General features: G+C 46.6%; 1 protein-coding gene across 1 annotated transcript; it reads right to left on the bottom strand.

The window, feature by feature from the left end:
- Nucleotides 1-1,108: 1,108 nt before the first annotated feature.
- On the bottom strand, nt 1,109-6,282 carry LOC129339460 (vomeronasal type-2 receptor 26-like). The gene is made up of 4 exons (XM_054994041.1): nt 6,142-6,282; nt 5,454-5,681; nt 3,696-3,822; nt 1,109-2,019 (listed from the first exon to the last, which is right to left on the bottom strand). Exons 1-4 carry the CDS (start codon nt 6,280-6,282, stop codon nt 1,109-1,111), a joined length of 1,407 nt encoding a protein of 468 aa, XP_054850016.1.
- Between the last annotated feature and the right edge of the window lie 7,468 nt (nt 6,283-13,750).

A 13,750-nucleotide genomic window follows, 5' to 3' on the forward strand; every position in this document is an offset into this window, starting at 1 on the left:
CTCCCCCAAATAAGACATGAGACAACAAAGCTGGATTAAAATATTTTATTGAATGGTTGATCAACACCATAGGCTAACTTTAATTTAAGTGGATAGGCTGAGCTTGGCAAATATTCACTGCTACTTTTATTTGGGACAGATCCACCCTGGCTCCAAACTCAGTTAGTAAATAATTACTGGCATTGCTCATCCTTAACAGCACAAGAAATAGGCTCATAGGTGCTGTGCTTCATTGCTCTCTATCCCAAGTTATATTACAACTAAGGTTTTGGTTGATGCTGCTTGATTCCAGGGCATTCCTTCCTACCCCTGTATGACAGTTCAGAAAACAACCATTCATTATAATATGATGCATCCAGGCCCTTGCCAATTCTTCCTGCTGATCATGAGCAATCTACCCTCTTCCTGCTAAACAAGGTATGGCCTGAATAATCAACCAAATTGTTCTTGTTATGAAACCCCAAACCTGCAGTAGTAGAATAGCCCAGGTAAAAAGAAGAAACCCTAAAAGGCCACTCATAGGGAACCCTCAAAATTCTTGCTCAGCCCCTAAGCAACTAGCTAACCCCATGTGGCATTTTCTTATCTACTTATTTACTTACTTAATTACTTCATTTATACCCCCACCCAAATTGGCACCCTAAGTGACTTACATTGTTCTCTTCTTTTTTTCCTCGCAACAGCCCTGTGAGGTAGGTTAGGTTGAGAGAGTGTGACTGGCCCAAGGTCACCAGTGAGCTTCTATGGTGGAACAGGATTTGAACTTGGGCCTCCTAGATCCTAGTCTGATATTCTAACTGGTACACCACACTGTATACTGACGTAGGGAGGATGGGTCATGATAAATAGGATGAGGAGGTAGGAAGCCACTTATATGCTTCTCTAGCGCAATCCCAGACCAGACGGATGCCATAACAGCTAGGAAAGAACTTCTTGAGATTTTTAAACCACTTCCAATCTTGTTTAATGGCAATAGCTTCTTTCAAGGAGGCTTTCCTTGGGGTTTAATCACACCTTAAACTCACTGGAGTTCAGCTCCAGTTTTATTTTCTTGAAGGTATTAATGATCTCCAAGAAAATAAAATTCCAGCTGAACACAATGAGAAACTTACATTCTTTTATTTTGTGTCCTTAACAAATGTTTCCTGCTGTTCAGCTGTGGCTTCAGAACAATTATATAACATTTAGGGAAAAATATACAACCCAGTAAGCCAGCACTGGAAGATAAGATAGAGAAGGTTTCCACAGCTACCATGTATTTCCCTTTAGAGCACAAGTAGGATGGAATAAAAGATAGCCAAACACTGCAAAAGACCAACATGCTGAAGGTGATGAACTTGGCTTCATTGAAACTGCCCGGCAACTTCCTTGTTAGGAAAGCCACAGTGAAGCTGACAATTGCCAAGAAGCCCAAATAGCCCAAGACACAGTAAAACATGGTAGTCGATCCCTCATTGCATGCCACAATGATCTTCCCATCCACTGCATGCATGTTCATTTGTGGGAATGGAGGGAACATAGCTAGCCAAAGAGTACAAATACCAGACTGAATAAAAGAACAAGATATGACAATACAATTTGTCATTCTTTTCCCTATCCATCTCTTAACCCTTGAGCCTGGCTTTGTAGCCATGAAGGCCAGAATTACAGTGGTAGTTTTGGCCAGCACACAGGAAAGGGCCACAGAGAAGACAATGCCAAAAACTGTTTGGCGGAGAAGGCATGTTGTTTTTACAGGTTGGCCGATGAACAGGAATGAGCAGAGGAAACACAGAAGAAGGGAACCAAGGAGAATGTAGGAAAGGCTCCTGTTGTTGGCTTTAACTATGGGAGTATCCTGGTGCTTCACAAATGTTGCAAACACTAAAAGAGCAAACAGACAGTAAGAAATGGCTAATGTCACTAAGCTAATACCTAAAGGTTCTTCATAAGAGAGGTAAGTTATAACCTTTGGAATGCATTTCTCTTGTTGGTTGTTGGGATACTGATCTTCTGGACATTTGACACAGGTATCCATATCTGAAAAAAAGATGTGTCAAAAATGTCAGGCTTTGACCCACATATATTGCAACAGAGCTTCATATTTTGAAAAAAATTTGTTCTTGATGTTTGAAATATGGTTGTGTGTTTTACTAAGATGGTGCACCATAGCAGATAGGAATGTTGACTGTGAATCAAATACTAGTAGTATGAAACAATGTGAGACTGTATATGTTGTTTTCACAAGTGCAGCATTTTTAGTTGTAATTTATTTATTTTTTATCATTCACTAAAGTAGCTACTTCCATTCTATTGTAATGAGCTACTTTTTTTTCTTTTTTAATGAATTTTACTCAGTTGTCCCAGATCCTAAGCAAAAAACAGTTGAAATCCCCATTCTGCTATGGAAGCTTGCTAGTGACTTTCAGCAGTCACTCTCTGGGTGAAGCTACAAGTGACGAATGACACTTGAACGGCAAGTGTATTTCTCCCTGTTCACTTGTGCTCCACTCAATCCACTTACCGTTCAAGTGTCATTCGTCACTTGTAGCTTGGCCCTCTCTCAACCTAATCTATCTCACAGCTTTGTTTTTACAGGGAGAAAATGGAGAAGGGCAGGATGATGTTGCAACTTGCAAGTCACTTTGTGTCTCTGCTTGAGAGAAGAATGAGATGCATGCTTGAAGCTAGAATACCTTAAGACTGCCTAATTCCATATGAATTTACCTAATCACTCTGGTCATCTTCTGAGGCCCTGTTTTGGATGACCCCATTATCTACAGTTAGATGGTTAGAAAGAACATTTCCAGTCATGTGCCCAAACTCTGGAACACCCTCCCTAAGGAGATTATTCTGTCTTCCACGATCATTGTCTTCCACCAGTGGGTGAAGACAACTTAGTTTTGTTTGGGGTTTCCTTACTAACTCTCATCAGCCTTCCTCCCTGTCTTGTGATTTGTATGTACACGTATCTGGTATTGACCTTTAAAGCTCTGTATGACTTGGGACCAGCATATCTTAAGGATTGACTTAAGATATTAAAATTATTTTAAAATGTTAGTGTTAGTGTTTTAATGTTCACTACCTTGGGAACCTATTTTGGTTAGAAAGGTGGCATACAAATGTTTTAAATAAATAAATAAATAATGCATCTGTGTTTGCATGGTTTATTTAATTCTTAGAAATAGTTTTTTAAAAATATTTATTCATTGCATTTTAGATTGTTCACTGCTAGGGGGACCCTGAGCTGGGTGGAAAGATAGCATACAAATGTTTTAAATAAAATGAATGAACAAATGAATGAACGCATTTAATTAAATACACAGAGCCTAATGAGGAGGTACAAGCTCTCCCTTCAACACATGTAGGATTTCTTTTCACAGCCACCACTTGTATATGGATTAGCGTTTTAGTAATCCTGTGTTCTGGATTCTAGCACATAGACACCATCTACAGAGGCACCAAGTTCTTAACCTCTTCAGTACCAAAAGGAATGCTATCATGGCCTGGCTAATCTAAGTACTGGTGCCACAGAAAAAAGGAAGCGGGGCTAATATGACAGAACAGTGCCTACAGACATTGGACCAATTGAGGAAGGGTAAGACAGCACAGGACTGTAGCTAAGTGCAGGCTAATAGTTAAAAGGGAAGCTTAATTCAGTTGTGATAAATCTGGTTGTTATGCAGCATGATAGATTTGTGTATTATGTCTCCTACCCTTCTGCTCAGAGATCATCCCTTTCGGACATGAAGCACAAATGTAGCAGCAAAATGTCTTTTCATTTGTCTTTTTCTTGCTGTAGCCAGGATGGCAGGGGTCATTGCACACAGAAAAGGGTATTACCTGTGCATAAACAGAAAGGCAATTACCATCAGGGAGCCTTATGGTAATAATTCCAACGCCCACTCTGAATGGTAGCAGGGAGCATTTTTGGCTGTAGCTGCCTCTCAAGAGGAATGAAGGAGATGAGGTCTGAAGCATGATGGGGGATTTGGTCTTTGAGTGTCTTGTGCACCTTGCCCAATGATGAGGGGGCAAAGGAGTGCATATTTTAAAATGCTCTTTCTCCTTAGCCAGATTTTTGTTTGGCATTACCCTCCCACCCACTTAGGGACTTAGTCCAGTGGGAATATTTTGGCTTTCCATCCGATGGGTTGGATTGGACTTTTGGGATAGCTTTTTAGATTTATTAGGCCTAGATTCAACTGATAAGGTCCTAATAAATTTGGCATCAAGTGAATGAAAAATAGGTAGGAACATTTGGAAACCACCATTAGGCACCTGAGGGTGAAGGGAATTCACCCAAGACAACAGCTTGTCTGCAATATGCTAGGTCATATGAGAAGAGGATACCATTATGTTGTACCACATCAGAAGGAAATTGGGGGCTCAGTCATGGCTTGGGACAGGCATAAAGAAGACGAAAAGTGAGACACAGTAGTTATGGTGAGCCAGGGTGCAGTTGCCATTACTCAAGAAACTTTCAGTGAGAGTCTTGAGGCTTGACCTGTTAAATTTGGGGAGCATGAGTAAACTGGGATTAATATTTTGCTGTAGATCAGTTTTAATAAACCTAGTGTCTCCAGTCTGGGTTATATAGTAACAATTACCGGTCAACAAGAATTGGGGGATGTTGACATGAAATAAGAACATCACAGAGCTCAAAGTTTGTTCTCTTCTGGAGCTCAATGTTGACACTCTCTTGGCTAATAATTGTCAGAAAAATACATTGCACATGTCAGAACTGAATAAGGTACAAAACTGTTAATGGTCAAAATGCCGTTATTGTATTATTATTCAGTGGGATGAGAAAGACTGGTAAGCTTGGCCCAGTTTGTTTATTGGAAATCAACTCATAGAAAAACAAGCAGTATAACTGGGATTTAGTTGGATGGCTTCATAAGGGTTATCATTTACCGTATTAATTATAAAGCAAGAAGTGGAATTATTGGAGAGGTAGTATCAGGGCTTTTTTTCATCTGGAACGCGGTGGAACGGAGTTCCGGAACCTCTTGAAAATGGTCACATGGGTGGTGGCCCTGCCCCCGATCTCCAGACAGAGGGGAGTTTAGATTGCCCTCGGCGCCATGGCACCGAGGGCAATCTAAACACCCCTCTGTCTGGAGACCAGGGGGTGGGGCCACCAGCCATGTGACCATTCTCTCTGAGGGCAACCCACTGAGTTCTACCACCTCTTTTCCCAGAAAAAAAGCCCTGGGTAGTATAGTTTTTGATTGCCTGATCTGAAAACCTTCCTGGAATATTGGGTTCCTGTGGGTGATGAATACAAGTTAGATCTCAATATTTTTTCCAGATTCCTTACAAACAAGGTAAAGAACTAATCTTTAATTAAAAGTGTGATGCTTCCCATCACAATTCAGTAGCTGGAAGGCAGGAAAAGGAGTGACTAAAGTGGTACAATGCAACTTTCTCAAATAATTTTAGAGATCTATGCATGTGAAGCTATGTCTTACCTGTTTGAAGCTTCTATGCCACACAATTTGATCATCATGAATTGTTAACTCTTTGCCTGAAGGGGCCCGAAGATCCAATCTTCCAACTTTTACTCTAACAATAGAGCCATTTGGAAAAGTTACCCAGTTTGTAACATCAAAACCTACAACTAATTCTCCATTTTCATCAAAATGGACAGTTTCTCCAGCAGTGTTATTGAATACGATGTTGCCTAGAAAATGATGGAGCTAGTTGAAAGAGAATATGACATAAACAGGAATAAGAAGTTGTTGAAATCATTACCCAGCGTCCTCCTGAATTACTAAAATAGTAGTATTCTTGTTTCCAATTCTATATGCAGTGATTGTTTAATTCTGTAACAGCAGCAGCAACAACAAAACTCTACCATTATTTTAAGCTGTTGTTGACATTATGAAATCATATGGATTTACAATGCTAACAGTGCAGTTCTAAGAATATTTTCATGGGAGTACTTCCAATTAAATAGACCTGACTAGGATTCTGTATTAGAATTGCTCTCTGATGGACCACAGTTTAGATGAGATAGCTTTAGAAAGAGTTGTGCTTTGCCTTTTGAGTTCTAATCAGCCCTAGATAACACGTAACTCTCCTTTAAAAAACGTATCTCAATGGTGTAACCACCTGCCACGGCTGCACATTCTGAATCTCTATCTTTCCTCCTTTTACCAGTGTCCTGGATTTGGACTTCAATATGTGCATGGCATCCAAAGCATGGGCCACTGTGTAGACAGCGTTGTAGATGTTATAGCTGTGGCCAGTCATGTTCATTTCATACACTATCCCAAGAAGACACTCCAGCTTCTCCATACCAGTACATGGTTTGCTATTTTCTTCATGGATGTCAGAGATTCTTAATGAACAGGTAAATGCCTGCTCCCAGAAGTTCTGGATAAAGCCATCTCCTTTTGCCCAGGAAGGTCTTATGCTCTGAAGGAATTCTTGGAATCCTGGTGGTTGATTTGCATGAACAGTGAAGGACAGGGCGCCATGGAGAGGTTCTATATCCCAAGTAGTTTGAATGTTCAGTGATGCAAAATCCCACTGAGATGTAGTAATCCATACTTTACCCAGTGGTGGAAGTGACAAATTTTCTGCTATAAACAGAAATGTTCTCAACACCTGGAAGGATGGAGGTTCCCCATATACAAAGAATACTCTGGCTTGGCTCTGCGTGAGAGTTGAATATTGTTTCAGGACCACTATAAAGTCTTCGGTAAATTCTTCCGCATATGTCTGTTTGGGAGTTCTTAATATGAAGGCATAACAGATGCCTTGCTCCTCAAGCATTGGTATCATTGTCTGCAAAAAATTATCCCCATTGTCATCACCTACAGCCAAAAGCCCAATCCATGTCCACTTGTAATGGAGCAGTAACCTGACAACCCCCATATACTGATAGCCTTCATTTGGAACCATCTGGTACAAAGAAGGGAACAACACTTTGTTACCCAGAGTGGCAGAAAATGATCCGTACGTGAGCTGAAATAAAACACATACTTATTTATCAGATGGTTTATGTATAAATGTTCAAGTATGTGGCATAGTTGTGAAATATGTATCCCCCGCTCCTCAGGTGCATAGCTTACCTGTGGAATGTTATACATGCTTAAAATGGTGGCCATGTTGGCAGATGCTTCAGAGACATAACCTCCAATGACAGCTATAACACTTTTTTGAGTACTACACTTGAAGTTAGGGACAAAGCTCTGATGTGTAGAAAGCAGGCTCAAAGTAGCCTTGTAGGTCATTCTTGCAAAGTAATTGCTGTTGAGAATGTGGAAACCCAGAGTGATGTTTGGTAATAACTTGGAATTCTCATTGATCGATTTGACAGCAAACACCAAGGCCAGGATGTGCTGGTAGATTTTTGGCACTGAGCTGTAATAGGAATTACAAGCTATTTGAAGGGGGAAAAGAAAGGAAGTGTATTCACACACTCCATCATCATAGCAGGGTTGCCAGTGTTTGAAGTGATCTCTCTAGTTTTCCCTAGAACAGTCATTCATTTGGTGTCAGTTTCTGGGTGAGATAATATTTTCTTCTATGCAAAGGAATACAACAAATGCCAATGTCGGCACAAAAAATGGCTGTTAAAGGCACAGTAAAAAAATGTTTTCTTTTTCTGGCCACGTGGCAACTTTATACAACTCTGTACATTTTCTAAAGCTGATTTCTGCATTGTGGGTGCCTGACAAATTTGTACAAATGCAGGTGTATCACAACTTTGCATATTTTTAAATTTGGAAATGGCTTGAAATTTAGTTTTAAAGGCATGTAGTAAAGCAGAATGAAATTATTTCAGAAGATGATATCCCCTCCTTCAATTCCAAAGAAAAGAAAAAAGGAGATTTCAAATAGAAAAATGCTTTAAATTGATTAGGGTCATAGCTGTACTTAATAAAATCCTTCCTCTACCCAATGGAACTGTGATAATTGCATAGAGAAAAAACAACCTAAAATGTATGAATTATGATGTTGGAACCAATCAATTTTGTTCAGTCTTGCCCAATTCCCCACTTTATGAGGGTTCCCCTCCCAACTGCCTTTTGTCCATGCTTGTCCCATGATCCCCAGCATAGCCTTTTGGTGGTCATTTGATGGTGCTCCATCTTTCAGCAGCAGATCAAACCCATTATTTATTTATTTTAAAACAATGTATTCCACATTTCTGTAAAAGCTACTTGTATTGTTTACGATTAATAGGTAAACACAGATGAACAGATGAACCTGGGGGGGGGGGGTCTTGTGTCATCATTCTTTAATCCTTTCACTTTGCTCACTTTCATTGTTCTTTTACAAGAACAGCTCTTTTCCCTGAGGCAGGGAGGAGAGTTCTATGCTTGGATGTTTTCAGGAGGCGTTATAGGACAGCTTTATTTGGTAGCTCATCTGATAAGGGTTGAGTGGCAGACATATTCTTTTGGAGGTTAATGGAGTTTTATTACATTATGTAGGATTTTAATTTAGAATTCTAAACTCCCTTAAGTTATAGAGAAAAGCTGGGCTATAAATATTTAAATAAACAAGTAAAAGGTGAGAAAGAATGAAGAAAAAAAGTTGCATTAACTGGAATATGGAGATACCCTTCAGTTCAATGGGGTTGTTCACAAACACATCCCAAACATCCCAACAATATCACACAAACTGCAGGGAAAACAGAATAATTGATTCACCAAAATATCTCCCAGAACGCTACTTCTCTTCAGTCAAATATGTTTATAGTCACAATCTGAAGCCATTACAGCAAGAAAAATAAAGAACATTTCTTACGCAGCTTCCCCACTCAACATTCTCCTGGGCTGTTCCTTGAAAGACAAAGGATCATACAAGAAAAAGACCTGAGAGACAATCTCACCAATGACAAGGTTGCCTGGCTGATAAAATTCATGAAAAATGGGAAGTGGATCATCATACATAATGCAATTATGAATATGTATCTTGCAGGCAATATGAGTCAACAGTACTAACAATAACATGAGTACAAGTACAACCCTAAGAACAAAATTTCCATTCCAAATGTAGGTTCCCATGATTTTTTGCCCCTCTACATATTATCAAATAGTAACCATTTTGCTGTTGCTTTCCTCAAGTGGCTGTTCTTCTATGCCTTCTCCATTTCATGGCAGAATGAGTGAGATGGCATTTATGTCAAGTCAAAATTTTAAAAAAAACTTCAATGACAGATTGTCAGTCTGACTGTTTTATAATTCTCAATTAGATTTAAAAAATAATAATAAGGAAAACCCCTTGAAAGAAATCTTTGTAAAACATTTGTCAAAAGACCATACTATGCACAAGTATGTTCACTCAAAACCATTTGATGAGGTAATTTTTTTCACCTTACAAACAGTGAGTGAAATTGGCAGTGAAAAGAGATAAGGTGCAAATGAACTGAAGGAAATAATTATATTTTAAGGGGAAACAATCATACAAAAGACTGACAGAGCCCTGTCTATTCTGCACTCCTGTGGTGAATGTGAGGAGTTTTATAATGTTTCCAGTGTCAATGTTATTGATCTTGCTAGCAGTTTCTGGAAATTCACTGGGGAGTAGGAAAAAAGCTAGTAATTTTGTCAGACTTGGGAAATAATTTCTTACAGCAATGTTTACTGTGGGATTGCACAAGACAAAAATAAAAGGTAAAGGTAGTCCCCTGTGCAAGCACCGAATCATTACTGACCCCTGGGGGGAATGTCACATCATGATGTTTTCATGGCAGACTTTTGTTATGGGGTGGTTTGCCATTGACTTCCCCAGTCATCTATACTTTACCCCCAGGAAACTGGGTATTCATTTTTCTGACCTCAGAAGAATGGAAGGCTGAGTTAACCTTCAGCCGGTATCTGAACCTAGCTTCTGCCAGGATCAGACTCAGGTAGGTTGTGAGCAGAGCTTGGACTGCAGTATTGCAGCTTACCATCCTGTGCCATGCCCTCCCCCCCACACCATTATGATTATCATCACTTTTGCAAGTCAGAAATGAATATCTGAAACATGAACTGATCACTGATATGAGGTGCTTCTACTTAGGACAAGTAGGAAATTACAGATCTGCCTTCAGCCACATGTTATTAGTAGCACCATCTTGTTTCGAGGCTCACCAGTTGGTCGGACAAACATGGCTTAGCCTGCTCCTTGACTTAAACAGCAGCTAGGTCTCCAAGAATCTAATGAAGAACTGTTTCATGGCACAAACATCATTTCTTCCAAAGTCTGCACAACTCAATCTCACACATTTTTTTCCTCCTTACTACAGTTCCCTATCATGCGTGGCTTTTGCCCATGCAGATTGAATGATCCTCAACATATGCTACTAACAGCGCAATCCTATGGCCGGCCCCAACGCCGGCGCAGCCGCACCGGCGGTGTGGCGGCGGCGCCGGGCCGGATCCTGTGCCAGCAAAGTGTGGCCGCAGCAGCGCCGGCAGCGGTGGAGAGATGCAAATTGGGAGAACCAGAAAGTGTTGTGGGTGGGTCAGATGCACGGCTGCCGCCAGGCGCAGCCAAAGGGCGCTGTTCCTGAGAAGCAGCAAGGGGAGGGGCCAGGAAAGGCGCAGACTATGGGGAGCACGCGATCCCGGCCAGGCCCCAGAGCAGCAGGCAAACCGCGCCCATGCCGGCAGACTGCCTCGGCTCGTGCATCGGGCGGGGCTCGCAGTTGGGAAGGAGAGGGGTGGGCATGGTCCAAGGAGCCTCTCCCCCGTTTGCCCAATGCAGCGCCAAGTCCGTGGCGGCCGCGTCCAGAGAGGTTGGCATGGGACCGGCAGGCACCCTGCCATGAGGAATCCAGGGCAGCAGCCAGTCTCCAGCAGCAGGGAACAGTCACCAAGTGGCGCCGAAGGGGAGGCTTGGCCTGAGGCCGCCACCAAGAGGAAGACACAGCGGGCCTGCCCCCCCGTCCCCATCCCAAGGCAAAGACCACAGACACCCGTTGCACAGAAATCAGCCTTTATTATTATATCATCCCACCTCCCCCAGCAGATGTGAGGAAGGGGAGATGTGTAGGAGAGCCGCCTGTGCAGCAGAACACCCCCCCCCCGCAAGGCGGCAGCGGCGGTTACCGGCGAGGCCGGCGGCCGGACCCCCTTGGCCATCCACGGGCCCGGCCTCTCGCACGCAACTGGGCCCGAGGGAGGGGTGCCTCTGGGGCGGGTGGAACCGTTGCAGCGGGTTGGGCCGGAGGGCCGAGGATTGCGACGAGCCGCCCGAGCAGGGCTTCGGCATGGGCTTGAGAAGCACGGAGCCCTTCCCCCACTTCCAGTACCGCAGCCATGAACTCCCGGCCGGGGTTGTTCGCCTCCTCCCATGCAGCGTGCACCTCTAGCCGCTCCCTCTCGATCGCCGCCCACATTGCGGCCAGTGTCGGGGGAAGCCGCTGGGCAGGGCGGGGGCCGCGAGCCCGTGCACCTGGAAGAACCCCCTCCATGGGCCCCTCCCCCTCAGAGGCGGAGCCAGGTCCTTCCCACACATGGCCCATGGCACCCGGGGGCGGGGGGGCTGGAGGGGATGGCGCTGCAGGCTGGGACGGCTCCTCGAGCGGCTCTGTCGACGAGGTGTCCTGAACTGGCGGAGTCTCAGGGCCACCTTCACCCTCCACCGACACAGGGAAGCCGAGCAACTGCAGGAGAGCCGCTCCGGCCGCAGAGGTCCTCCGGGAGGGTGGCAGCCCGCGCAGCTGGGCAATCACCTCTCCGCCTATCTCCAGGCGCATGGTCCCTGCTGGAGAGAGATGTGGGTGGGAAGAGGGCCCAGGGAGGGAAGAGCAGCGGCCCAACATGGGCTGCCACAGGCCACCGAGCCGGGCCAAGCACACCCATTCCAGCCGCGGCCGCAGCCCCCCATCCTGAGACCGGCCGGCGCCATGAGGGGCCTTGGATGTGTGGCCGAGGCCCGTGGCCAAGCCGGTCCCTGGCCCCACCAGCAGCAGGGCCACAGATGCATACCGTGCTCCGGATCCATGCCCCCCGACGGGCCCGGTTGAGGCTCCTCGTCGCTGGCAACAGGGGCTTGCTGTGGCGGTGGAAGGGCTGCCTGTTCCTGGGCCCCGCCCTCTGCCAGGAGGAGCACAGACCCCGCTGCCTCTGCCTCTGCCTGGCTTGGGTCCGGACCCTCAGGGGCCGTGCCTACCCACGGGAGAGGCCCTGTCACACATGTGCCACGATCCATGCGTTCCCCCACCCCTCGCCTCCCTGAATCCACAAATACTAACCGGGCAGGACCTCAACACCCAGGCCGCCCACCACCGCCTCCGGGATGACCGCTCGCATGACCGCCTCTGGGCCTGGGAGCCCCTCGTCTAGGGCCCGCTCATAAGGAACCCCCTGAGACATGAGGAGGCGCACTCGTTTGCGCGCGGGCCCGAAAGAATCATTCCAGCGCTTCATTGCCGAGTGAGCAGTGCGGGGCGCGTTGCCCACAGCCGAGACCCTGTCAGCTGCCATCTGCCAGAATGCCCGTCGTCGAGACCGGGACAAGGCACCCCTGTGCGTGCTCAGAGTGACCTCCGCATTCTCCACCACGAGCCCAAAAAGCAGCACTCTCTCAGCCTCCGTGCAGTTTGCCTGGCGCTGGCTTCCGCCGCCACTAGTGCTCTCAGCAGACATGGGGGCAGTGCCCGCTGGAATGTCCGGTCCCTGAGATAAGTGGTGGGAATCGGCCACCTAGTCATGTGCCCACCCATCCCCTCGGCAAGATGGAGGAGGGCACAGGGGGTGCAGGACCGGGAAGGGTGGCTGGGACGGCCCATGCAGCAGACAGAGGACCCGCTCCTGAGAGCCACTTGCAATGGGCCACTGAGACTGGTAGGCCTGCTGCTTCCAGGTGCGTGGGGGGGGGGGCTCAGGGTGCTGGAACTCAACCTGAGCTCCTTCCAGGCAGGACCCCGATCATCCCCGCCTGGTGCCTGCCACTGCCGCCGCGGCTCCCAGCGATCTGGACCAGCCACCTCCTGCCAGCCGTGTTTGTCCGAGCGGCCCTCAGGCGGTGCCGCCTCAGACGCCGCCGCCGGTTCCAGGCCAGGGTGCCATCCCTGCTCCTGGGCGACATGACTTGCCTGGACCGCTTCCGCCTGGACAGGGCAGCCATACAGGCTCTGTGCGAGGAGCTTGCGCCCGCCCTTCAGGGGCAAGCTGCGGCTCCCCGGGGCATCCCCGTCCTCCAGAGGGTCCTGCTGTCCCTCCGCTACCTCGCGACCGGCTCCTTCCAGGGAGTGATGGCTGAGGCCTTGGAGGTCTCCCAGTCATCCGCCAGCCGCTGCCTGCATGCCTTCCTGGACGCCCTAGTTGGTCGGATCCACGAGCACATCCACTTTCCCACCTCGGAGGCAGAGTTGGCACCCATCCGGGCAGGCTTCTCCTCCCTTGCGGGCTTCCCCAATGTGATTGGAGCAGTCGACTGCATGCATGTGGCCATATGCGCTCCCAGGGAGGAGCCGCAGGTCTACAGGAATCGGCACCGGTTCTACAGTATCAACATCCAGGCGGCCTGTGACCACCAGGGGATCTTCACGGACCTCGTTGCCAAGTTCCCGGGAAGCGTCCACGATGCACAGATCTTCACCACCTCCGGCCTGAACAGGCTCCTGTCATCATGGCCTGAGAGGAGAGGCTGGCTCCTAGGTCAGGAGATGGTGGGGGAGCTGTGAGGGGACGGGGATGGGAAGGGAGATCCTAACACCGCCTCCCCTTGCAGGTGACCGTGGCTATCCATTGCTGCCCTACCTCTTGACGCCATACCCTGCGGATGAGCCCGCCGACAGAGCCAACTACAACCAGGC

The sequence above is a fragment of the Eublepharis macularius genome, chromosome 12 (assembly GCF_028583425.1).
Source record: "Eublepharis macularius isolate TG4126 chromosome 12, MPM_Emac_v1.0, whole genome shotgun sequence".
Taxonomy (NCBI): Eukaryota; Metazoa; Chordata; class Lepidosauria; order Squamata; family Eublepharidae; genus Eublepharis; species Eublepharis macularius.